The 25,821-nt window shown below is 39.6% G+C and overlaps 1 protein-coding gene across 1 annotated transcript in view; it reads left to right on the top strand.

Moving 5' to 3' along the window:
* The first annotated feature begins 1,270 nt into the window (after positions 1-1,270).
* The window catches only part of Nme8 (NME/NM23 family member 8), a 45,021-nt gene continuing 20,470 nt past the window's right edge, over positions 1,271-25,821 (top strand). The window contains exons 1-10 of the mRNA XM_021646312.1: positions 1,271-1,303; positions 1,386-1,443; positions 1,631-1,737; positions 4,656-4,727; positions 7,791-7,907; positions 8,518-8,584; positions 9,717-9,790; positions 16,276-16,368; positions 18,320-18,516; positions 20,394-20,569. Coding sequence (XP_021501987.1) covers positions 1,271-1,303; positions 1,386-1,443; positions 1,631-1,737; positions 4,656-4,727; positions 7,791-7,907; positions 8,518-8,584; positions 9,717-9,790; positions 16,276-16,368; positions 18,320-18,516; positions 20,394-20,569 — 994 coding nt within the window. The remainder of the gene's footprint in view (positions 1,304-1,385; positions 1,444-1,630; positions 1,738-4,655; positions 4,728-7,790; positions 7,908-8,517; positions 8,585-9,716; positions 9,791-16,275; positions 16,369-18,319; positions 18,517-20,393; positions 20,570-25,821) is intronic.

Raw genomic sequence — 25,821 nt, 5'->3', positions numbered from 1 at the left:
AAAACCAAAACAAAACAAAATTAAATCCTTAAAATAAAAGCTCTGTGAGCCCTGCTCTTAAGTGGGAATGGGAAGAAGAGGGCGAGGGCCTTTTCTGCTCCAATAGGAAGAATTATTATCCTTTACTGCAAGGCGTGGCCGGTCACAGATAATAATTCAGGGCCTAGGAGGGGACTTGTCAGGTCAGCCTTGAGAAGCTTCGCTGGGAACCTTGAAATGCTTAAGAGCACCGGGAAGGTGGTGAATGACATTGCACCCTGGACAGCCTCAGAGACTGCAACCCAGCAGGAGGCAGCGCGGGGAGGGGTCTTGAGGGGTTGGAAACCTTCTCTCTCGCGCTGTGGCGCGGAGTGGTGGAGGATTTTTAGGGACCGACTGCCTGTGGGCTTGGTTCCACCTGCTGTGAGCAGGTGTCTCGAGCTTCCACCACAGGAAGGGAAGGGCGGGGCGGGCCTCGAGGGCTGAACGTTGGCGCCCTTGCCCTACATCTTCCAGGGGGTGATGCCAGGCATCCCTCATCCCCTCCTCTAGCTGGACCGGCTGGGGAAGAAGGCAAAGTAGGAGCCCTGCCACCCTCAGCCCGCGCCTGACCCAGTGGTCCAGGTACTGAATTTCCTACTCCAAGGGGCCATAGACTCCAGCAAGGAAGCCAATTAAAATCGGCTTTAAAGGTCTTCATCTGGCAGAGAGGCTCATTTTGCTATGGTGTCTAGCCGTCTTGTTGGGATGTAGCCTTAGAGGCTAGTCCTTTCTTTCACCTAAATACCTGCTACTACCCATCCTTGATGCTAACACCCATGGAATATTTATTTTGTGCTCTAGAGAACACTATAGTGATTTTGTTCTGAAACGTCAATAACCTTGGGGTGGGCACATCTAAAGAGCATGTTTATAGCCAATTCACATGTTCTGCTGGTGTAGGAAAACACTACAATACGAAAATAAAAAAGCAACAAGACAGTTTGACTTTAGAATATTAAAATGCACACAGATGACAGAGAGAGAGAGAGAGAGAGAGAGAGAGAGAGAGAGAGAGAGAGAGAGAGAGAGAACGACTTTAAATAAAAAAGCCCCTAACATTCTTTGGGAGAATCAGTGCCTAGCATGCCCTCGTCTGCCTGTGACATCGACTCCACTCTAGAGGCCAGTCTGAGCAGACCAGCATTTTCTAAAAGGAATTGGACAGTACATTAAGATGTTCTTTGGGTACACAGAGAAAACAGTGTTCATATTTCCTCATGTTTTTTTTTTCTCATGCAGAAATACACAAATGGCAAGCAAAAAGCGTGAAGTCCAACTACAGGTGGGTGGGTCCATCCTCCCAGCAGGACCCTAGGGTGCAGTGAAGTTGCTGCAGCTTTACCGTGCTTTCCTTTCTTTTGCAGGCAGTCATCAATAGTCAGAACTTGTGGGATGAGATGTTGCTGAACAGAGGTTTAACAGGTAGTGGGGCTCTCCGCTGTCTGCATCATCCAGGGTTTGTTCGCAAGCGCCTGGGAACACCTTGCAGAACACAACTTGTTGTTTCAAAGGTGCCTTCCCGCCTTCCCTGGGCCCCTCAGCTCGGGTGGGAATGTGCTAGCGTCTCCATTTTTGACTCCGCCTTCTCATGAGCGTCACCATTCTCCAGTGATTGATGTTTACCAAGCCTGGTGCGGACCTTGCAAAGCCATACAACCTTTATTCAGAAAACTGAAAAACGAACTGAACGAAGATGAGATCCTTCATTTCGTCGTCGTAAGCTTTTCATTTCCAGTGTGTTTACTACTACAGCAGGGCTTAAGGATTCCCCAGTACTTCAAGCACTGTCTTAATTTATGCAATCTGTCAATCTTTGATTGGCAGTTTGACTATACGTTTAGTTCTATTTAGTTTGAAAATTAATATGCTTCTTTTTGCCTAATTCCCGTGATGCTGAGATAATTCATCAAGACTAAAATCCTCAGAAAAATATAAAAAAATGGAAATATATCTGTTAATATTACCTCATGATATGGTCAGTGTGTGTTTCTGAGTTAAGATTATGGGGAACTGTTTCCTGGGAGTTATGTAGTAGATCCCTGAGTGTTTAAATATGCACAAACATTTCATTTTCAGCTATTAGTTATCAAAAGTGATAAGAAATTAAGTACTATAGCCAAATTAATTTGACTCAATTTATTGATGATTCCATTTATATCCAGTAATAATATGTAATTCAACCTATACTCAATTAACAGTTGGTTAGAATCTTATGGGCCAATATGCCTCTATGCACAAACAGAACACTTGAGAACCATCTAGACCAACTGCAGAAATGTATTTTCAGTTTTAATTAATTTAGATTTAAAAACTGATGGATGTTGAGATAGTTCAGTAGGTAAAGGCACTTGCTGGCAGGGCCTGATGACATGAGTTTGATCCCTGGGAGTCAAATGATGGAAGAAGAGAAAGATTCTCTCTTTTCTTGTCTGTCTGTCTGTTTCTCTTATACACACACACAAATAAATTTAAAAAAATTTTAAAAACTAATATTACCAAATTATTTTTTGTGATATTTAATAATTGAAACAATTTGGCTATGTGAATCTATTTTTTATTAGAGGTCAATATTGATTAAAAATTATTTACTGAATATCCATCATTAAAATGTACTCTAAATATAAATTTTTGTAAAATAGTATTTTTTAATATTTATTGTAAAAAGTGATGTGAAACACACCATTAACATTTTTTACATTGACTACATGCTGAAGCTGATAATATATTGAGTTAAGGAAAATATTTCATTGATTATTTTCACCTGTTTCTTTTTTAAATGTGACTAGTAGAGAAGCTAAAATATGTTTCTGTAAGACAGATGTATACCTGAGCCATCTGGCTCTAACTGCAGAAACAGATAACTGGTGTGTGCACTTTTACTCCAGATCTCTAAACTATGAGGCAAAACCTCTACCCACTGCATCTTAGGTGTAGGCTTTCACTGTCCTTCAGGGAACACTCAGGGGCAGTTTAATTCCTGGCTTCACTTGGCGGCAACCAGCCATTCCCTTCTGTAGAAACTGTCTGTTCTTCTTTTCTTTATGATTTTCAGTTTTGTGTGTGTGTCTGTGTGTGCATGTACGTATGTATGTGTGTATGTATGTATGTATTTATGTATGTGTGTGTGTGTGTGTGTGTATCTGTGTGTATATGTCACTGTGTATGTCTGTGTATGTATATTTCTGTGGGGGGTGCACATGGGGAAATGTTTGTGTGTAGATGCATATATGTTGAATGTAGGTGTCCCAAGACAGGAACAGTCGTTTTATTTCCTCAGATGGTCAGAGGAAATGAGAGTCATACCTAAGCTCTATGAGTACATAGCTTCAGCCGAGCCCAGAGTGTTTCTATCTAATTATCCCTAGGCCTACGCCTGGAAGCTTCTAGCCTCCTCACAATCTAAACTTCTGTAATCCTGGACCTTGAAGGCTTCGGGTTCCAGCCTCCATCAGCTAACCTGGACCTGGAGTGTGCTCAGCCTCTGAGACTTAGTGCTGAATAAGCTCACTTTTTCTAGTTCTTTCTGAACTCTTACTGGCTAGTTCAACTCAGCATTTCTGGCTCAAAACTCATCTCCAAGCTGACTGAATCAAACTGGCTTCTCTCTGCTTCGCACTGAATTGCTGTGCTTAGGAAAACTGCCTCTGAATTCCATGAACTAAGCTGCATGTACTCAACTACTCAGCTGAACTACACCAACCTATACAGAACTGTATTGTACTCCAGAACTCTGCTGTATTGTGTACTGTCTCCTCTCTCTCTCTCTCTCTCTCTCTCTCTCTCGCTCTCTCTCTCTATCTCTATCTCTGTGTGTGTTGCTCTGAAGTAGCTTCCCTTTCCTGTTTGTTCTCCTGAGAATTGGGAATATCCCATCTCTGACTCATTCTGTCAAATCTTTCTCTTGTTCATCACTTTGTCTACCCCTCAATTAGATAGACATCATTGTTTGGGGTTAAAGGTGTGTCCTCTCTATGTTCCAGCCAGAGGGATTAAAGGTGTCTACTAAGGGTGTGTGCACAATCCAGCTGGATCACAAGGACCTAGTTCTTTGGATTTGATCCCCTGTCAGAGAAGCCCTGTTGTTGGATTAAACTTCCTCTACACAGGAGACAAAAGGTGTTGAATGCCCTGTAGCTGGATTTACATGTTGTTGGAAAGTCACTGCTCTCTGACAAAGCAAGTGAGGCAGCCTCATGCTTGCCTGCAATAAAGTATTAAAAGAGATATTCTGTGCTGGTTGAGGGGATGTCAAGTACAATATGGAGCCAGACGTGTCCTTTTGGGGAGGAAGTGAAAGATATTCTATCGATCAAGGACACTTGGGCTGGAATGGGCGGGGGAGAGTGGTAATGGCAGGATCAGGCAGTGAGGAAAGTGGAAAGATAGAAGTGAGTTTGTCTAAGGAGAACACTTTGTAAAGGAGAATACTGAAAGGTCCATTTGGCACCAAATAACCAAATTAGCGTGAGTTGCTAACACATGCAGTTTGATCCTTAATACAATTATCACAAACCCAGAAATGCTGAAGTCCCCAGAAAAATTGTGCATGCTTCTATATCATTTGAACATAGCATACAGAATAGTGTGGATATTGCTTTCTCATTATTGTATCAAATATTTGCAATATCCTTCAGGCTGAAGCTGACAGCATCCCGATTCTGCAGCCATTCAGAGATAAATGTGAGCCTTTGTTCCTCTTTAGTCTCGTAAGTATAGCGTTCATCATCTCATTATCTGAGCCACGTGAAGGAGCAGGTAGCACTGACAATTGCCATGGGGCTTTGTGCTGGCACTAATAATTGCACAGTGTTTGCCTTGTCTCTATTTGTCTGATAATAAATTCAATAATTTGCCTTCAGGGAGCTTGTTAAGACTATCACACAAATAAGACGGCATTTACTGGAGTGAGAAACCATTCTCAGAGGAGCTTCGGGAGAGAATTGGTTCTAAGTATCCACGGATTTCCGCAAAAGCATCTCTCTAATCATTCTTTCTAATGCATTTGCTTTCATCTCCGTGTTTACAAATGTTTAGAAATAGTGTACAAGGCTTATTCCAGGAGTTTCTCTCATTGTTTTCTCCATGGGATGGGGGATTGATCACTTTGTCTTCATTGTACTTTAGCTGTATTTTGCAATGGACACACAACTGTAATAGTTGGAAAACAACATAGTGAGCATTATTTTCTAAAGCCAGTCTACAGTTAAGTACTCAACCATGTGTCAGTCAAGAGTAACTACCACTTGGTCAACCTTCTGGTTCAGGGTTGTCAATAGCACTTTCAATAGTAGAAATATTTTTCAATAGTAGAAATATTTATTAATAGCACTTTTTGTATATAAGCTATTGATCCTGTTTAAGTAATAATCTTTCAGCTCTTTCAAGAAAATGAGTTTTTGCATTAGTTGAGCAAATACAGTACCGTGTTCTTGCACTATGTTGGACATATAGAGTTTGATGTATAGTATTTTCAGCTTTGAAGAAATATGGCCTTTGTTTAGAGTGATGGTTTGAGGCCACCTCACCTGTTTGTATTTTAAGGAATGAGAATAAGTAACTACACAGAGGAGAGAACTGGCTGGTCTGGAACATTCTGCCTGCAGCCTAAAAGTGGTGATTTTTTTTTCTTTCAGATTTTGTCAGATTCATGAGCAAAACAGATGTCTCTCTTACTTCCTGTCACTCATAGTTTAGTTGGTTTATTTTCCTTTGTTAGCTGGAATCCATTACATTTGATTAATTTGCTTTTTCTCCCACCTCATATCTTAGAGTCAGTTCTGCTCGTAACTGCACAGTTTGGCCTGTGGTTTAAAGTCTGATTTTTCAAACCTAAGTTATCCTGTTTCTATCTGGGTTCATTACCTACCTTGAAACCTCACTGTTGCCTGACTTGTGTATTCTTATTCTCCTTTCTATCAAAGATTTTTCTTTCCAACATACCTCATCCACTAAGCCCCATGTTCAAGCTTCAGGCACTTTCATCTGAACATACCCCATTGATGACAACTTATGGAGGAATAATATTCCCTAACTACGAAACTTCCTTCCAGTGGATTGTTCATTTACTCAAATACTTCCACACCAGCCTCTTTCATCAGTCAGCTTTCTTAGCTGACAAAAACTTCATTCTACAACATTTCAATGAGAATAGCTCTCCTCAAGAGAATTGTCAGGCTGGAATTGAACTGAGAATGCTTAGACCTATAGAAATACAGACATCTTCTCTTGCTCTGAAATCCTTCTCACAGAGTAGGAAAAAACAAAACAAAACAAAACTTGACAACTGGAATTTTAATTGGGAGGCTAGAGGGATGGTTCAACAGTTACATCTGCATCACCCAGAACAACGTTTCACAGCCACAGATAACTTCAGCTCCAGGCTGACCCTTGAAGCACACATGCGCGCGCGCGCGCGCACACACACACACACACACACACACACACACACACACTGAAAAATAGAATAAATCTTAAAAAAAATTAGCTATGGACAGTCTGCATCCCAGCATTCTGGTGACCTTTGGCTGATGGAAGGAGGCCTTGTCCCCTCCCTCCCCAAAATGCCCAAGGCCCCTTATAGTCTGAATTTTCCTGGGTGTGAAGACCATACATCTGGGTTTAGTTCCACTTTTTCAGGGAGCCTCTTCACTTTCCATGTCTCCTATAGATCCTTTGCCCTTGTAATCTGTTTTTCCTTCTACATAACTTATTTTCTTTTTTCCATTTCCCCTTCATGTTTTTTATTCATTTTGTATACCTTAAAGTAAGAAACATTTCCTGACACCAGATCGTACCTCAGCTGATCTCCCTGATCAGACATGGTCTTGGAGATATCTCCAGTGTTCTCAGTGCCTCTTAATGGCACCTACTGTAGTTGCCATTTCACGTTTCTGTACTTTGGTGGGTCTTTTGGGGTTTTTTTGTTTGTCTGTTATTTAATAAGGTTGTATACAAGGCCTCTCATTCCATGCCATCAGGTCTGGTAGCACGTCCATAAACTAATGTTTAGAACATATAAAGTGAAAGACAGAAAAGAGGCGCACGGCATCTCTTTGTTCTCACTGTCAATCTGGGACTACATAGTCATCTTCCCGGAGAGTCTCAATTGAGGAATTATCTAAATCAGATTGGACTGTGAGCATATTTGTTGGTGCTTGTCTTGATTATTACTTGATGCATAAGGGTCCAGGCCCTCCTAGGTGGCACCATCGTTAGGCCTGTAGTACTGGGTTCTATAAGAAAGCTTTGCTGGAGCAAGCAGTGGGTTCTACTTCGAATTTCTGCCCAAATTTCCTTCAATGATGGATTATAACAGAGAGTCCAGATAAACTTTTTAATCTCCAAATTGCCTTTGATCAATGTGTTTTATTACACCCAACAGAAAGGAAATCAGAACATCATCAGAGAAAATTAAAGGCCCTGTGTAGAATACCTCTCATTTAAAGCAAGGAAGAATCAGGCAGGCATTTGTGAGCTTGTGAGCACTCCTATAGGGTGCTAATGTGCTGTGATGAGAGTAAAGCCAGAGGTGGGCAGTAGGGTAAGGATGCAGTGGGGAGATGGGGACACAGCTATGACTTATTTGGAGGACAGTGTGGAACTCTAATTGCTGATGTTACCAAATCCAAGTGGCCTTTCCCATCAGTACTACTTTCAAATGCTGATCATGGTAGCTGAAAGAGGGTTGGTGGGAGCCAACTTAGTCTGGAGTAAATGTTAATGACTGACTTACTGTGAAAATGAAATTTTCTTCATACTTTCTCTTGTAGAATGGTAAATTTATTGAGAAGATTCATGGTGCAAATGCACCACTTATCAACAGAAAAGTCCTTGGCTTGATAGACGAAGAGAGGAAAATTGCAGCAGGTGAACTGCCTCGTCCTCAGGTAATATTATTGGTGAATGGCTATTATATTTTAAGTGCAACGTATTTATGTTTTCCTAAGGCATTTTCCCTAGCTACATGTTTTAGGCCATTTTATGTCACTGTGATATAATACTCAAGATGGTTGGCTTATAAAGAGGATGTGTGTTGGCTCCTGGTTTCCCGGGTGTCACTCCACTTCCTTCCTGTTGCTTTAGGGCTGTAGCAAGGCAGTTTGTAGTGGAACAAGTTGCTAAACTCAGGGGGGCCAAGAAGTGAAAAAGAAAGAGAAGAGGAAGAGATCCTTCAAGGGTGTGTCCCAAATGAACTAGAGTTCCAAGTAGGCCTTACTTTAAAATTTTCCACAGCTTCCCACTACCATCCCAGACTCGCTTCAGCCTCTGAAACACTGGCCTCCAAGGCTGCTTTGTGGAAAATGTAGCACTGTCTTTCTAGCAAGGTGCTGACATGGTCCAGCCTCCTTAGGAAACATGCTGCCAATGCAAATCAAAGGGTCCTTTGTGTTTTAACTTCTACCCACCCCCTGCTTTTGTTGACTAGAAACAAAATTTCTAGGCACTCTTTCCCTGTCACACTTAAGTAACTGTTTTGCTTTCATTTCTCTTTCACAGCATGCCGAAATTCTACTAGCAGATTCCTCTGAAGAAGAAGCTGGAGAATCACGCAATGATAGTGCTAGTAAGAATCAATGTAACAGAGACCAGCTGCTGCTTCTGCACTTGCTCTTTCACACACTGTTGTAGCAAGGAAGAATGGCTATTTCAGTGTTAGTCAGTACAGGGCTATCCTGATTTGTAATGGTTCATAACTTGCAAGACTTGGCTCCTGCCTTTGATTTCTGCTTAAAGATTCTTCAAGGCTTACCCAGGAACATATGATCCTATCTCCTGCAACAGAACTGGGCAGCCAATTTCTAGTTCATTTTCCACCTCCAAACTCTGTGAAAATAATTTCTCCATTGAATTCTGTGGTTTTGATTTTTATCTCAGTGGAAAATTTCATGCCTTTACTGGATTCTCTATGTGTTTGTGTGTGTTTGTCAGTTTGACCGTGGGCATGTGTGTGCCCATATTCGTGTACTTGGGTTATACTCATGAGCACATGCACACTCGTGGGCGTGTATGTTTCTTTCCTGGGGGCCAGTAAAGGCAAAGAGTTACACCTAGTGTTCTGGAGTGATGGCTGATGTTAACTGTCAGTTTGACAGAACGTGAAATCACCCATGGCAGAGTGTCTGTGGACACTAGTGCAGAATTCCCTTTATCAGGTTATCTGGGGTGGGTAGATGGGCCACTTGTAGGTGGGATCATTCCCAGGGCTGGAGCCTGAGGTACATAAAAGGAACCAATAGCTGAGCAGCAGCATCTGCTTGTCACTATCTGCATCTCTACTGTGAATGTGATACGACCATCTGGCCACCTCAACCTCCCTACCATGGCGATCTTGATCTGTGAGCCAGAATAAACCCATTCTGCTGAAAGTCCCTTTTGTCAGGTATTTTATCATAGCAACAGGAAAGGTAACTCAGATACCTCGTGCAGGAGGTCTGTGGTAAGAGAGCACTTCTTACACGGTAGGTCTGTTGGTTTCTGGTTTTCATTTGCACAGTGCATAGCTGAAGCCTCACGGACTGTCAGTCACACCATGGGTGTGCCTCTAATGTGTGGGAATTGTATCAGAACTGTATGCCTGTATACTCTTACAGTGCCCCCTTAAAAACCCAGACATTATCAACTCATATTTCTATTTCCAGACTTCTCTTGATTCTGGTTCTGAGCTAAAAAAAAATAACTTTTGGTTTTTCTCTTAGTGGATGCTTACAATATCGCTATTTTCAAACCTGATGCTGTACTCAGAAGAAAAAATATAGAAATTAAGGAAAAAGTAAGTAATAGTAATTCTTATCAAAAGTTGTTTAAATTCATTGCAAAATAATAGGACTATTCGGTAGCTCATCTGAACCTATCAGTGTTTCTACCACGTGGCTAGCTCTTTGCCTGTTTGCTCTGCTCCTTCTGTTCCCTTCCACACCTCCTTCAAATTTCTCACATCTGCTTGCTTTCCCTGTATAACTCTATCTGCCCAGAACGTCCACTCCATAAGACTGTTGAAGCTATTTGCCATCAGATCTTCATTATGACCGATCAGCAGCAAGATAACCTGATATTCTCTAGATTGCCTTTAGGCTGGTGAGGAAGGGCAGATATTTTCAAAAGTGAAAACATGGTGATGGGTTATAGAAATAACAATGCCAAAATCCTGCCAGCACTTGGCTCTCTGCAGGTACAGAATGAACAACTTAAAATATGTAGACGCACTTTCATACAAAGTGAAGAAAAGTTACCCCAACAATAAGAATATTTTCTGATTTTTTTTGGTGGGGGCAGGTGTATTGTAGCAACACTACTGATTTTTTTTATGTTGATTTTGCTGAAGTTTATCAGCCCTTTATTTTCTGGTAGAATCTGTAAGATTGTTTATGAATGGGGTCCTGTCATTTCCAAATGAGGAATGGCACGGCTTCCTTCCTATTTGTGTTCCTGTTGTTTCTTTTTTGTGTCTTCTTGCTCTATCTAAGATTTTTTTTAGCTATAGATAGCTAACAGTACATTGAATAAGGGTAAACAGAAGGGATACTTCTGTGTCGCTCTGGAGTCTAGAGGAGATGCTCTCTCTCTTCCTGTGGCTAGCATAGTGCTGGCTGTAATCCTTGTTATGTTTGGATGTGCTCCTTCAACCTCTACTTTCTTCAGGAAATTTCTTTTTTTCTTTTTTTTTTCCTTTTTTTTTTTTGAAATTTGTTCATTATATGTGCTGATTGAAGCTCCCTTCCTTAACTCCTCCCAGTCTCACCCTCCCTCTCTTTTTCCCTCCATCCCCTTACCCTAGTCCACTGAAAGCATGAGTTCTTCTCCTTTGCCATCTGCCCACAGGTTATCAAGTCTCATCAGGACTGTCTGGATCCTCTTCCTCTGTGGCCTGGTAAGGCCACATTGCCAGGGGCAAGTGATAAAAGAGCAACAGACTAAGTTCATGACAGAGGCAGCCATTGCCCCCCTTATTCAGATAACCACATGGAGACTGAGCTGCCAATTGGTTCTATCAGAGCAGGGGGTCTAGGTCCTCTCTATGCATGGTCCTTGGTTGGTGCTGTTTCTGCAGGCTCCCCAGGGCTCAGGTGTTTTTTTTGTTTGTTTGTTTTTGTTTTGTTTTTTGTTTTGTTTTGTTTATCTCTGTTGGTCTCATTGTGGGGCTTCGTATCCTTCTATTACCCCCCTTCTTCCATAAGACTCCCTGCATTCTGCCCAAAGTTTGGCTGTGCATCTCAGCATCTGCTTTGATCCCCTGTTGAGGACCCTTTATAGTAGGCTCCTATCCTGTTCCATCTCTTTCACTGCTTCTAGTGTCTATCCTGTTTGCCATTCTAAATGAGATTTAAGCATCCTCCCTAGGGTCTTCCTTGTTGTTTAGCTTCTTTAGGTCTGCACATTTTAGTATGTCTATTCTATATTATACAGCTAATATCCACTTATAAGTGAATGTATACCATGTTTGTCTTTCTGTTTCTGGGTTACCTCACTCAGGATGATCTTTACTAGTTCTATCCATTTGCTTGCAAATTTCATGATTTCCTTGTTTTAAATTGCTGAGTAGTATTCCATTGTGTAAATGTGCCACAATTTCTATATCCTTTCCTCCACTGAGGGGCATCTAGGTTGTTTCCAGGTTCTAGCTATTACAAATAAAGCTACTATGAACATGGTTGAGCAAATGTCCTTGTTGAATGGTGGGGCATATTTTGGCTATATGCCCAAGAGTGGGAGAGCTGGATTTTTGTGGTAGTATTGCTTCAATATTCTGAGAAAGTGACAGACTGATTTCCAAAGTAGTTGTACAAGTTTGTACCTCCACCAGCAATGGAAGGGGGTTCTCCTTTCTCCACATCCTCTCCAGCATGTGTTGTCACTTGAGTTTTTTTCATCTTAGTCACTCTGATTGGTGTAAGACAGAATCTCAGAGTCATTTTGATTTTCATTTCCCTGATGACTAAGAATGTTGAACATTTCTGAAGTGTTTCTCCACCATTTTATATTTCTCTATTGAGAATTCTCTGCTTAGCTCTGGCCCCATTTTTTAATTGGATTATTTGGTTTGTTAGTATCTATTTTCTTGTAAGGGACACTTGTCAACACAACAAAATGGCAGTCTACAGAATGGAAAAATATCTTCACTAATCCTACATCAGATAGAAGGCTAATATCCAGAATATATAAAAAAAACTCAAGAAATTAGACATCAACAAACAAAATAATACAATTAAAAGATAGGGATTTTTCTTACAAAATGATATTCAGCTTTGTTGAAACCTTCTGTACTCTGATTGAAATGATCATGCATGTCTTTTATTCTGATTGTGAGCTGAATTATGCATATTGATTTGTGTCTATAGAATAAACTTTGTATACTGCAGTGAAATTAACCTGGTCATGATGTATGATCTTTTGGTTTGCAAGACTAGGAATGAGAATTTTTGTGATTATGTTCACTGTGGAGGTTGATATGTAGGTTTGCTTCGTTGGGACCTAATCCTGCTATGGTATCAGAGAGATTTACTAATAATATTCCTTCCATTTCTATTGTATGGAAAGTTTGAGGAACATTAGTATTTTCTCTTTAAATGTTTGGCAAATTTCAACAGTGAATTCATCTGGACTTGAACCTGTATTTTTGAGAGGTTTTTGTATTGCTGCTCCAATTGCACTGACTTATAGATACATCTAAGTTATTTATATCTTCTTGATTGAACTTTTGCAGGTAATACATATCTAGAAAGTTATTCATTTCATCTAGATTTTCTGCTATTTTGAAATATAAAATTTCAAAGTTACTAATGCTTCTCTGTATTTCAGTGGAATCTGTATTAAATTCCCTTTGCCATCTCTTATTTACTAATTTAGGTCTTCTTTCTCTTAGTTATTAAAAAAATGGTTTCCCATCTTATTTTATCAAAGATCTGAATCTGTTTGATTGATTCCATGTATTGTTGTTTTAGTTTCCAATTTAATATCTTCTATCTTGGTCCTTATTATTTATTACTATCTCTTAGATTGTGTTTGAGGTCCAGCTGTGAGTTCTTTCCTTGAGAATTCTCAGTACTTCTTTTTCTTCCTTGGCCAGATACTTGTTATGTAAACACTCATAGCTATAAAGTTTCCTCCCACACCTGTCCTAGCTATATCCCATAGGTGTTGGTACATTTGCTCTCATTGTCATTTTTTTCCCAGAAACTTTTTACATTCCCTGTTTGGTTGTTTCAATGACTCACTAACACTCAAGGGTGTTGTTTAGTATCAATGAATTTATATACTTCTCATTGTTTTCTTACTATGGGTTTTTAGTTTGATGGGACCATGATCTGATAAAATACAGAGAATTGTTTCTTATTTTTGATAAGTCTTGGTTTATGGCCTAAAGTATTGTCTATGTAGATACAGGTCCATGGGCTACTGAGAATACTGTGTTTTGTATATCTAGGATGGAATATTCTGTATCTGTCCAATAGATATATGTTCACTTTAAGGTTGCACTGTTGGTTTTCAGTTTGCATGACGAATCTGAAATTAAGAGTAGGGTACTGAAATCACCTGTTTCATGATCAAACTGACCTTTGAACTCTATAATATTTGTGGCTGAATATTTGGTACATGTATGTTTATTGTTGGCATATATTCTTGTGAAATCATTCCCATATAATGCCTTTAAGAAATCTATTCTGTAAAAGTAGCACAATTTCTGTATCCATTCCTCCACTGAGGGACATCTGGGTTGTTTCCAGGTTCTGGCTATTATGAATAAAGCTGCTTTACAAACATGGTTGAACAAATGTCCTTGTTTTGTACTTGAGCATCTTTTGGATATGTGCCTGGGAGTGGTATAGCTGGATCTTGAGGAAGCACTATTTCTAATTGTCTGAGAAAGTGCCAGGTTGATTTCCAAAGTGGTTGTACAAGTTTACATTCCCACCAGCAATGGAGGAGGGTTCCCCTTTCTCCACAACCTCTCCAGCATGTGTTGTCACTTGAGTTTTTGATCTTGGCCATTCTCATGAGTGTAAGGTGAAATTTCAGGGTCATTTTGATTTGCATCTCTCTGATGGCTAAGGTTATTGAGCATCTCTTTAACTGTTTGTCCTTCTGTATTTCTCTACAGAGAATTCTCTGTCTAGCTCTGTACCCCATTTTTAGTTGGATTTCTTGATTTATTGCTTTTTAACTTCTTTAGTTCTTTATATATTTTGAATATCAGCCCTCTGTCAGATATAGGGTTGGTGAAGATCCTTTCCTAGTCTGTAGGCTGTTGTTTTGTTCTGATGACAGTGTCTTTTGCTTTACAGAAGCTTCTCAGTTTCATGAGGTCTCATTTATTGATTGCTGATCTTAGAGCCTGTGCTGTTGGTGTTCTGTTCAGGAAATTGTCTCCTGTGCCAATGAGTTCTAGGCTCTTCCCCACTTTTTCTTCTAACAGATTTAGTGTATCTGTTTTCATGTTGAGGCCTTTGATCCACTTGGACTTTAGTTTTGTGCTGGGTAATGAATATGGGTCCATTTGCATTTTTCTACATGTAGACATCCAGTTGGACTAGCACCATTTTTTGAAGATACTGTCTTTTTTTTCATTGAATTGTTTTGGCTTCTTTGTCAAAAATCAAGTATTCATAGGTGTGTGGGTTTATTTCTGGGTCTTCTATTCGGTTCCATTGATCCTCTACTTTTACACAATGGAATACTACTCAGCAATTAAAAACAAGGAAATCATGAATTTTGCAGGCAAGTGGTGGGATCTAGAAAAGATCATCTTGAGTAGAGGTCTTCCAGAAGGAGAAAGACACACATGGTATATACTCACTTATAAGTGGATACTAGACCTATAAGATAGGATAAACATACTGAAATCTATACACCTAAAGAAGATAAACAAGAAAGAGGACCTGGGGTAAGATTATCAATCCTCACTTAGAAAGACAAATGGGATGGACATTGGATGTAGGGGAAAACAAGTAACAGGACAAGAGCCTACCACAGAGGGCCTCTGAAAGACTCTACCTAGCAGTGTATCAAAGCAGATACTAAGACTCATAACCAAACTTTTGGCAGAGTGCAGGGAATCATATGAAAGAAGGGGGAGTTATTATGACTTAGAGAGGACAGGAGCTCTACAAGGACCAAATATATCTGAGCACAAGGGTCTTTTATGAGACTGTTTCTTCAACCAAGGACCATGTATGAATATAACCTAAAACCTCTGCTCGGATGTAGCCCATGGTAGCTCAGTATCCAAGTGGGTACTCTAGTAAGGGGAACAGGAACTATTTCTGACATGAACTGAATGGGTAGCTCTTTGACCACCCCCCCTCCCTGAGGAAGGAGCAGCCTAGCTAGGCCACAGAGGAGGACTTTTCAGCCAGTCCAGAAGATACCTGCTAAAATGGGGTCAGATGAAAGAGAAGGAGGTCCTTCCTAATTAGTGGACTTGCAAAGGGACAGGGAAGAGATGAGGGAGGGTGGAAGGGATTGGGAGGGAATGAGGGAGTGGGCTACAGCTGAAATACAAAGTTAATAAACTGTAACTGATATTAAAAATAAATAAAAATTTAATTAAAAACACACACACACATCTATTCTGCCTAATTTTGGTTTGATATATACTTTATCAGATATCGGGATTACTAGGTCAAATAGTTTTCAGTTTCTGCTTGCTTGATAGATTGTTTCTCATCATTTGATCTCAGTCTACAGATGTATTTACTGGTAAGGTGTGTTTCCTGGAGATAGTATAATATGGAATCTAGTGTTTCAATTGAGTTAGCCGTCAAAAATAGAAACATGGGAAAAAAAGAAGCTAAAATAATTTTGAACATAGTTAAGAAGTACTTTTAAATTTCTATCTCGTGACTAATTTAGAAAGTTATATACACACATATCCTATATGTGTACATATATTACATATATATGTATATATCAACTTTCTGAATTATTTATGAGAAATATATATACGCTTATGCACATACATATTTCCTTGGAATCATGTTTTTATTTTCCTCACCCTTCTGTGTAAGCATTTATTAGAGTCCACTCTAATAAAAATACTTTGAAATGACTGGTTGAAGTTTTAAAAATATGGGTATCTAGGGAGTATCAAGGGAAACCTTTATACATTTCTGAGCCACTTCAAACCTTGTGGATTTATTGTGGCCTTTACCTGAAAATGTGAAAATCCAGGTAGTTTAGTTAGTTCTGCATTAAACAGCTCTAATTTGTTTTAAATGTTTTCCTCTATCATGTTTGCTTCTGACATCATCTGAATTGAAGATTGCCAGAGAAGGATATGTCATTGAAGCACAGGAAAACATGTTTCTCCCTGAAGATCTAGTGAGGGCATTCTATTCTCATATGGCAGACCAGGTAAGAAGGCTTTTAAAAAGTCACTGTGTACTCATTTACATCTCTATGCACAAACACACATGTACCTATGTATTCAACGACAGTGATTGCTGTAAGTTTAGATTTTCATTAACTTCCAAATTAATAATTCTAGCCAACTGAATAAACTTTTGGTGTCTTGATGATGTCCACATCTTGGTGATGCCCAAGATGGCATCTCTGGTAACACCTCCAATGGAAACAGTAGCATCCAGGCAAGACTGAATGGTTTGTTTTGTTGAAGACTTTTTTCTGCTATGCTCTCTGGAAGAGAATGATAGCCAGTCTTCTATCAATTTTCAGCCTTGACGAAAGTATTGCTTTCCATCTGCTACATAGAGATCTGTAACTCACTTATTTGCTGAGTCATTTTCTTAAAAGCTATACTCCAGCAAGTTTTGTTCTTCCTGGAGTAACATGCTAAGAACAGTATTTTAAAAAAAATTAAAGTGGAGGTGTGACTTGGAGATTAGGAGACCTATCTTCTAAAAACACTCTGCCTATATTATGGGCAGTAACCATGTGTGGCTATTTGAATTTAAGTTCATTCAAACTGAATAACATCTAAAAATTGGAGTTTTATTGACACTAGCCTCATTTCAGGTGATTATGGAGCCATGTTCAGCAATATTGATAGAGTGCTGAGTATATCACCATATGCAAAGTTCTATTGGTCAGCCCCTTTATAATTGATCTACCACTCCACTTATCACTCTTGCTCCCAATTTCTGCATATAAGAAAAAAAAAAAGAATTTGGCCACCCATGTCATCAATATGTGTGTACTTTTATGAAAACCCACCTTAGGAATGTCATCCAGAAGCTGTTGTGTTTGTCAGATTTCTGTCACTGTCAACTGAAAAGGAGGAAAGTTTCATTTTGGCTTATGAATTCAGCCATTTCATTTCACAGTGGCCTGGACCCATAACTTTGGTGTCTGTGTTGAGGCAGAGCGTCATACTCAGGAGATCACGGTGAACTAAAGCTGTTAGCTTTATGAAGCCAGGAAACAAAAGTGGTAGAGAGGAGATGTTAGGGTCCTGATAACTGTTTCAAGGAAATACCCAGGACTGTACAGCCTTTTGTATTTCATTACTTTCAATAGCAATCAAATGTTGGTGTCCAAGCCTTTATCACATGGCCACTGGAGGACATTTTGGATCTAACTGTGAGAATTACTGAATTGGAAAGTTCGGGATTGAGCACCAAAAGATCTCTCTGTATCTGTCTTTGCCTCTGTCTTTGTATCGATCTGTCTGTCTGTCTGTCTGTCTCTCTCTCTCTCTCTCTCTCTCTCTCTCTCTGTGTATCATGTGTGTTAGTTCTTTGGGGGATTTTCCACGGCATATTCAATCATCCTTTCTGCCTTTCCCATAACTCCTTCCAGAATTCTCCCCACGCAACTGTGTCCTATTTAAAAAGACAAAACAAAAAACAAACAAAAAAAATCTAAAACAAAATCAAGTTTGATTGTGACACCATGCATAAGACCTGCTCAGGCTGAAGCCAGTCAAAATTCCAGCATGGAAAGGGAAGGAGGGCACAAGGTCCCATTTTTAGCTAAGGACCTATTAGCAATGATAGCTGCTGGGAGAGAGAGAGAATCAGTTTTCTTTAAGTTTGTGGCCCCTGGACCATGCACTCACACCCGATTTTATGGGCAGTTGAAGACGGTCTTTTAAGAAGCCTTTCAGATAAATCAGCAACCCTCTGTTGTTGTGACATAGTTGTGATACACTTTCTTAAAAACCATCTTCTTCTAGTTGTAAACGTCTGCTGTGCCAAAATGTTCCTCAAACAGGTTTGTAAGGAGAGCACAACATTGCTAGTGACCTCGGAAAGAGAAGATTTCACTTTTTTTTTTTAACAGTGGCTGCCATTTTAATGCACCTGCGTCAGGAGCCTGAGGGAAAGTTTCTCATTTTCTTTTGTAGCCCGACTTTGAAGAGTTTGTGTTTTCTGTAGTAAACGGCCTAAGCTGTGTGCTCATTATATCTCAAGGAGAAGAAGAAAACCTTACCCAGGAGGAAAACCAACCTCAGGCTGACACAGAAGAAGAACCGCTTGAGAACCCTGAAGAGCCTCAAACTAGGGTCACACCACCTGAGGTGTCAAAAAAGAAACGGGACAGGTAGGTAGTAAATTATAATAATAAATTATCATTTATAATGTGTCACCAGGCAATGGAGCACAATGCCCAAATGCCTCAAAACCTAATGTTTTTATATGGATACTACAAGTTTACCTTTTAGCCAACCTATTATATTATGTTCAGAAAATGGAGAGTTCCCTTGAATGTTTATGACAAGAAAACTATAAAGAGAATAACTTTCCCTGCTTGCCTTTATAAGCCTGGCATACCATCTGGCCTCATTGTTTCAGGCTTAGGAGAATGGGCCAACCCTGCCCATTCTCCAACAGCAGCCATTTTCTTCCATCTTCTAGGCTCTCTGTTTCATTTAAGACAGTTACTGTTATAAAATTTCTAGTGACAAAAATTCATATAATTTGGTAATACATTTTTAAATTATTTCAAAATGAGCAAGCAGTTTTTAAAACATTGGCCTTGTGTATTGCACATCATGACTTTTATTCTGCTAAAGACTAAGAGCCAGAGTTTGACACAACAGTTATACAGGACATGCCTGAAGGAGTTTGGTGAGTAAGAAGTTATTTTTACATTATGAAATCTATACACCTAAAAAAGATAATCAAGAGAGTGGACATGGGGTAAGATGATCAATCCTCATTTAGAAAGACAGATGGGATGTGCATTGAACGTATGACAGGAGTCTACTGAGCACATCTGAAAGACTCTAACTAGCAGTGTTTTCAAAGCAAAGACTCATGACCAAACCTTTGGCAGAGTACAGAGGATCATAAGAAAGAAGGGGAGTTAGTCTGATGGGGAAAGGATAGGAGCTCCACAAGGACCAAATATATCTGGGCACAGGGTCTTTTCTGAGACTGACATTCAACCAAGGACCATGTATGGATATAACCTAGAACCTCCGCTCAGATGTAGCTTTGGTAGCTCAGTAACCAATTGGTTTCCCAGAGTGAGGGGAACAAGGACTATTTCTAACAGGAACTCAATGACTGGCTCTTTGGCCTCCCCATCCCCAAGGGAGGAGCAGTCCTGTTAGGCCACAGAGGAGAGCTTTGCAGCCAGTCCTGAAGATACCTGATAAAACAGGATCAGATGAATGGGGAGGAGGTCCCCCTCTATCAGTGGACTTGGAAAGGGGCACGGTGGAGATGAGGGAGGGAGGGAGGGATTGGGAGGGAATGAGGGATGGGGACACGGCTGGGATACAGAGTTAATAAAATGTAACTGATAAGAAAAAAATAAAATAAAAAAATAAATTAAAAAAAGAATACTTTGCCTTGTCCAGAGACAGTCTCTGTGACTCCTTCCCCCTTTTCCTTTCCCTTTTCCTTCCCCCTTCCCTTCCCTTCCCTTTCCGTCCCCTTCCCCTAATAAACCTCCCACGTGAAAAAAAAAAGAAGTTATTTTTATATGTGAGTATGAAGGCTTTGTGGCTAGGTCTGCTACTTCTCTGTGTATCAGTGCTGATACAAATTCTGTCTGGGACTCCCAAGAGGTTTTCTCCTTTCCTTATAAACTGTGGGGTTTTCTTGTGGTTTCCAGTTACTGCATATTTTTTTAGGTAGCAGGCAATTTTAGAATTTGTTAAGCTATTGTATTGCTGGGTATGGAACTCAGAGCCTTCTGCATGCTACCCAAGTGTTGTATTCTTGAGCAAGGTTATGCTACCATTTACTTTCAAGTTTTAAGGAGGATAGAGCAATGCAAAAGGGGATTCAGTGGATACCAATGGGCTTTGGAAACAGTGGGAGTTACTTTCAAAGAGACAATGTGAGGGCAGAAAGAAGCATTGTATTGTGTTATTAGATTCTAAGTCATTCATTAACACAAAAAATTTCAGGCATTTCTCTTACACCTTATCTCATAATAATCTTAGATTATATTTTGGATTTCAACAGTTTGCAAGAATTTTTGGAACGTCAACATGTATCTGAGTTTTGCGATATTTTGGATGATGTGCCTAAGGTTTCCAAGTTCATCGATATCTTATTCCCTAACTTTAAAACCATGAAAAGCATGCATGTACAAAAGACTCTGGCACTGATATATCCAGAAGTCTATGAAGAAAGGCAAGGTAGGAAGTAAAGCTCAGAATAAGAAGTTGGTATGTATGACTTGAATATTGATTTATCACTTTCACAATAATAATGGGCAGAACATGTTTAGCTGAAGAACATACAAAGCATTTGCTAACGTATGGCTTTGCAAGAGTCTGTCTCAGCATTGTCAATGTCTTAAAGGATGCAAGGAACCAGGACAATTATTTCATGTCTGTAGTGCTTCGGCACAAAGCTGTGGGAGAGCCTGATTACTAATGTGACATGAATAAGATAATGTACCTACTGTATTTTATTTATAAAAATTAGAAGAACAAGATGAGAAGGCACATATAGAATGCCTGGTGTTCTTTCAGTGTTAGTTTTTATTCACTTTTGTTTTTTTTCCAATACTGGACACAGTGCCCAGGCTCACATACTTGTAACTAAGTATACTGATACTGAACTACAGCCCCATCTCTAATTACTGGTCATTTTAAACCCCACCCCATCATCACATAGCAGAATAAATAGTTCATAGTGAGAATGGAGGTTCTATATAACTTCATTCATTCATTCATCCATCCATTCATTCATCCATCCAAACGTCCATCTGAAAGCAACCTTGACATTTGTGTAGGAGCTTTGACACAGGATCAAGGCTAGCATTATAGAACACTGTATGGTAACCCTGCGTCTATTTGTATTGGGGCCAGGTAATTTTCTTTTGGGGGGGGTATGGGTGGGTAACTCATCACATGCTACATTGCCAAATTCCTGTCATCACTCTTGGCTTCTAGATATCAGGAGTTTCCCTCCCAAGCTAAACTGTAACAACCACAAATGTCTCCAGACAGCAACTGTCAAGCATGTTGAACAGAATCATTGATAGTGTTATGTGTTGTCTGCCTTGGGAGATATGGAAACTCTCACTTTCTATTGACATGCCTTGATTTCTTTTGATTTTTTTTTCCTCCTTGGACAAGCTGATGTGTCTGTGTGATGCTGACTGGAAACTGATGTTGTGCAGGAATAGTGACACACCATACCTCGAAACAAAAGGTTCAATTTCTGTAACATTAGGTGTAATGTTCTCTACTGATGCTCTTTCTTAGGTTAAGGAAATTTCCACATATTACATGGCTTGAGGTGAATATTCTTTTGGTTGTTGTCAATGCTTGTATTTTTATGTTATTTTGCAGTGCTGGGGACTGAGTCTATCATATTGCAAATGAGTGTTGTTATTTGTAATTGATTCTTTGTCTACTGCAGTTATGTATTTTTTTCTGTAGTCTATACTATGGTGGACTACTTTAAATTTTGGATCAGCCTGGCACACCTTGCTTGCTTGTATATTCTTGAGAACCGTGACTGTGAATATGGGGAATGTTGGTGTTTTCTTTTATGATAATCTGGTCGGGGTGTCAAGATACTGCAGCACTCACAAAATGAGAACAAAAAGTCTTTCCTCCCTTGTTGTCTAGAAGGTATAGAAGGTTAATCACTTGACATTATCTTTTTTAACTTTTTTCACTTGTAAAATTTTATTTATCAGTTTATTCACTTTATATCTCCACCGTAGCCCCCCTCCTTCATCCCCTCTTAATCCTACCCTCCTTCCCTTATCTCCTCCAGTGCCCTCCCCAAGTCCACTGATAGGGGAGTTGGTCCTTCTCCCCCACTCTGACCCTAGCCTATCAAGTCTCATCAGGATTGGCTGCATTGTCTTCCTCTGTGGCCTGGTAAGGCTGCTCCCCCGTGTGGGGGAGGTGATCAAAGAGCCAGCCACTGAGTTCATGTCAGAAACAGCAGAGACAGTTCCTGTTCCCATTCCCAGGGAACCCATTACTAGGGAACTCACTTGGACACTGAGCTGCCTTAGGCTACATCTGTGCAGTGGTTCTAGGGGTTCAAGATTACCTCCATGCACGGTCCTTGGTTGGAGTATCAGTCTGAGACTCCTGTGTCCAGAATTTTTTTGTTCTGTTGCTCTCCTTGTGGAGATCCTGACCCCTCCAGGTCTTTCTATCTCCCCTTTCTTTCATAAGATTCCCTGCATTTTGCCCAAAGTTTGGCTATGATTCTCAGCATCTGATTTAATACCTTACTGGGTAGAGTCTTTCAAAGGCCCTCTGTGGTAGGCTCCTGTCCTGTTCCCTGTTTTCTCCCTCTTCCAATGTCCATCCCGTTTGCCTTTCTGAGTGAGGATTGATCATCTTACTCCTTCTTGCTTAGCTTCTTTAGGTGTGCAGATTTTAGTATGTTTATCCTATATTATATGTCTAATATCCACTTAAAACTGAGTATATACAATAGGTGTCTTTCTGCTTCTGGGATACTTCACTCAGAATGATCTTTTCTATTTCCCACCATTTGCTTGCAAAGTTCATGATTTCCTTGTTTTCAATTGCTGAGTATTTTTCCATTGTGTAAATGTACCACAATTTCTGCATCTTTTCCTCAATTGAGGGACATCTGGGTTGTTTCCAGATTCTGCCTATAACCAATAAAGGTGCTACGAACATGGTTGAGCGATTGTCTTTGTTGTGTACTTGAGCATCTTTTGGATACATGTCTAGGAGAGCTAGAGCTGGATCGTGAGGACGCACTATTCCTAATTGTCTGAGAAATCGCCAGATTTATTTCCAAAGTGGTTGTACAATTTTACATTCCCACTTCTAATTGCCTTCTGAGATTTGTTAGGTAAGTTACCTATGCCTGGAGTTGTCTGTTTTGGAGATTTGATTGGTTTTTATATTTCATCCTTTTGGATCTTTTATCATGACCATGTTCTTTTTTAATTAATAAACTTTGTGATTTAGAACAGTTTTATCAAACAAGTCACCTAGCTCGTGGCTTCCATGTACAGAACTCCTGGAAGCTCTGCTTGTTGTAATCAAATTGTATTATTATTATATGTGTACTTAAAATATGATATATTGTAGTCAATGCTGCAATATTTTTGCTATACTTGAACTAAAGTTCATAGTTTGTATTAAGGTTCACTCTTGGTTTTTGAACATCCCAAGTGTTGAGACAAATGAATGGCATCATTTATTCTTTTGCAGATTAGGTCAGCATGGAGTCTCAGGCCTGAAAGTGCCATCCTTTTCTTTTCAGTTTAGGCCCCTATCAGATTTGAGCACTCTTCTGTCTTTTGTGTTCATCTTTCCAGAATGATGCCATTGAAACCACACAGCATACAGCCCCTTCCAGACTGACTTCTTCCACGTATCATTATCCATCAGGATTCACAGATCATTGCTTTTTTTTTTAATTGCTGAATAATATTCAGTTGTAAGAATACAATGAAGTTCAACAGGTGATTTTTTTTAAAGGATGTTTTGCCCAGTTTCAGTTTCTTTCACTTTCATGAATGAAGGTGCCATAGACACTCAAAACAGAGGTTCCTGTGTTGACATAAGCTTCCAATTTAACTAGGTTATTAGCTGGGAGCATGATTCCTGGATCATGTGTAAAGTTTTAATTAATGGTGCGAGAAACTTCCAGAGTGCATTTCAAGGTAGTGATACTATTTTTTATTCTGCCGTCAACAAATAAGAATTCTTCTTAGTCTGCATCCCTGTCAGCCTCTTAACTGTTTGTTTTCATCTGAACTAGTAGATGCACAATGATACTGTTGCTGCCCTTATCTGTGGTTCTCAACACATGTGTATGAGTATGTGTATGTGGCTCGATTTTTTTTTAAATTTTATTTATTTTATTAATTGCAGTTTGTTCGCTTTGTATCCTAACTGTAGTGCCTTCCCTCATTCCCTCCTAATCCCACTCTCACTTGCCCATCTCCTTCCATTCCCCTCCCCCATTCCATTGATAGGAGAGGTCCTCCTCCCCTTCCATCTGGTCCTAGTCTATCAGGTCTCATCAGAACTGGCTGCATTGTCTTCCTTTGTGGCCTGGTAAGGTTGCTCCCCCTCAGGGGTAGATGATCAAAGAGCCAGCCACTGAGTTCATGTCAGAGACAGTCCCTGAGTTCATGTCAGAGATAGTCCCAGTTCCCATTACTAGGGAACCCACTTGGACACTGAGCTGCCATGGGCTCAACATTTTTTTGACACACATAATAGTGATATCTATATCTTCTTTTATGGTACTTCTCTTTCAATCTTTTGATATTAGCTATAGGAGTGGATATCAAATGTGTCTGACCACAGTGACATGCTGGGAATTTCAAAATAATAAAAGATATGCTCTAATTTAATCATTTTAAAAGATCTTTAACATGTACCCCAAGTTTTTGTTTTCTCATTATTAAACTTTATGATTTTTTGTATATTTTGAACCTAAGTCCTTTTCATATATGTGGCTTATGAATATTCTCTCTTACTTTTTTGTTTAAAGATTTTGACAGTAATCTATTTTTTAGAAAAATATTTTAATATAGTCCAACTTAAATGTTATATTAATAACACATTATTATATAGTGATTATAGATAAACCTGGTGAATGTATATCATGTTTGTAATTGATTTTTTTTATTCTTTGCAATTTTTCTTGGCTTCTTTCATATTTAAAGATTTTTCTCTCTTTACATATTGTAAGAAACCGATTCATATTTCCTATCTCAAATGTGTGAGTATAAATGGGACCTTTAAGAAAGTTTTTCAAGTTAAGTGAGGTCATAAAATTGAGTCTACATAGGATTCAATATCAAGACTCTCTACACAAAATACTGTTGTGATATGATGAAACATGAGACATGCTCTGCTCTACCTACACATACACAAGACTGACCATGCAAGTCCATAGGAAAGGTGTATACATCCCTAAGCTGGAAGGAGGAGACCTCAGGAGAAATCAAACTTTCTGGCATCTTAATCTTCCACTTCTATAAGAGCTTCTAAAACTATTGAGTGTAGAGGGAATATCTTGTGTATTGTATGGATATGGGAGAGGTTCTCCTCCCCTCCCATCTGGTCCTAGTCTATCAGGTCTCATCAGATCTGGCTGCATTATCTTCCTCTGTGGCCTGGTAAGGCTGCTAAGGTATGCTGTGTGGTTTCAATGACATCATTCTGGAAAGATAAATACAAAAGACAGAAAAGTGCTCAAATATGGTAGGGGCCCAAACTGTCAATAATAAATCTGGTGACCTAGAGCTTAGGCAGGGCATCCAGCAGGCAGAAAGGATTTTGGAACACAGTCAGGCACACATGATTCAGTGGGCAAGATGTGAAGAGGATAGATGCTTAGTACCTGAGCCCAGGTAACCAGCCACGTAGCAGAATTCAAATTAGTATAGATGTGTTATTTTAAGTTATAAGCTAGT

The sequence above is a fragment of the Meriones unguiculatus genome, chromosome 19 (genome assembly GCF_030254825.1).
Source record: "Meriones unguiculatus strain TT.TT164.6M chromosome 19, Bangor_MerUng_6.1, whole genome shotgun sequence".
Taxonomy (NCBI): Eukaryota; Metazoa; Chordata; class Mammalia; order Rodentia; family Muridae; genus Meriones; species Meriones unguiculatus.
The sequence above is the reverse complement of the archived record's forward strand: the minus strand, read 5'-3'. Positions and strand labels throughout refer to the sequence as shown.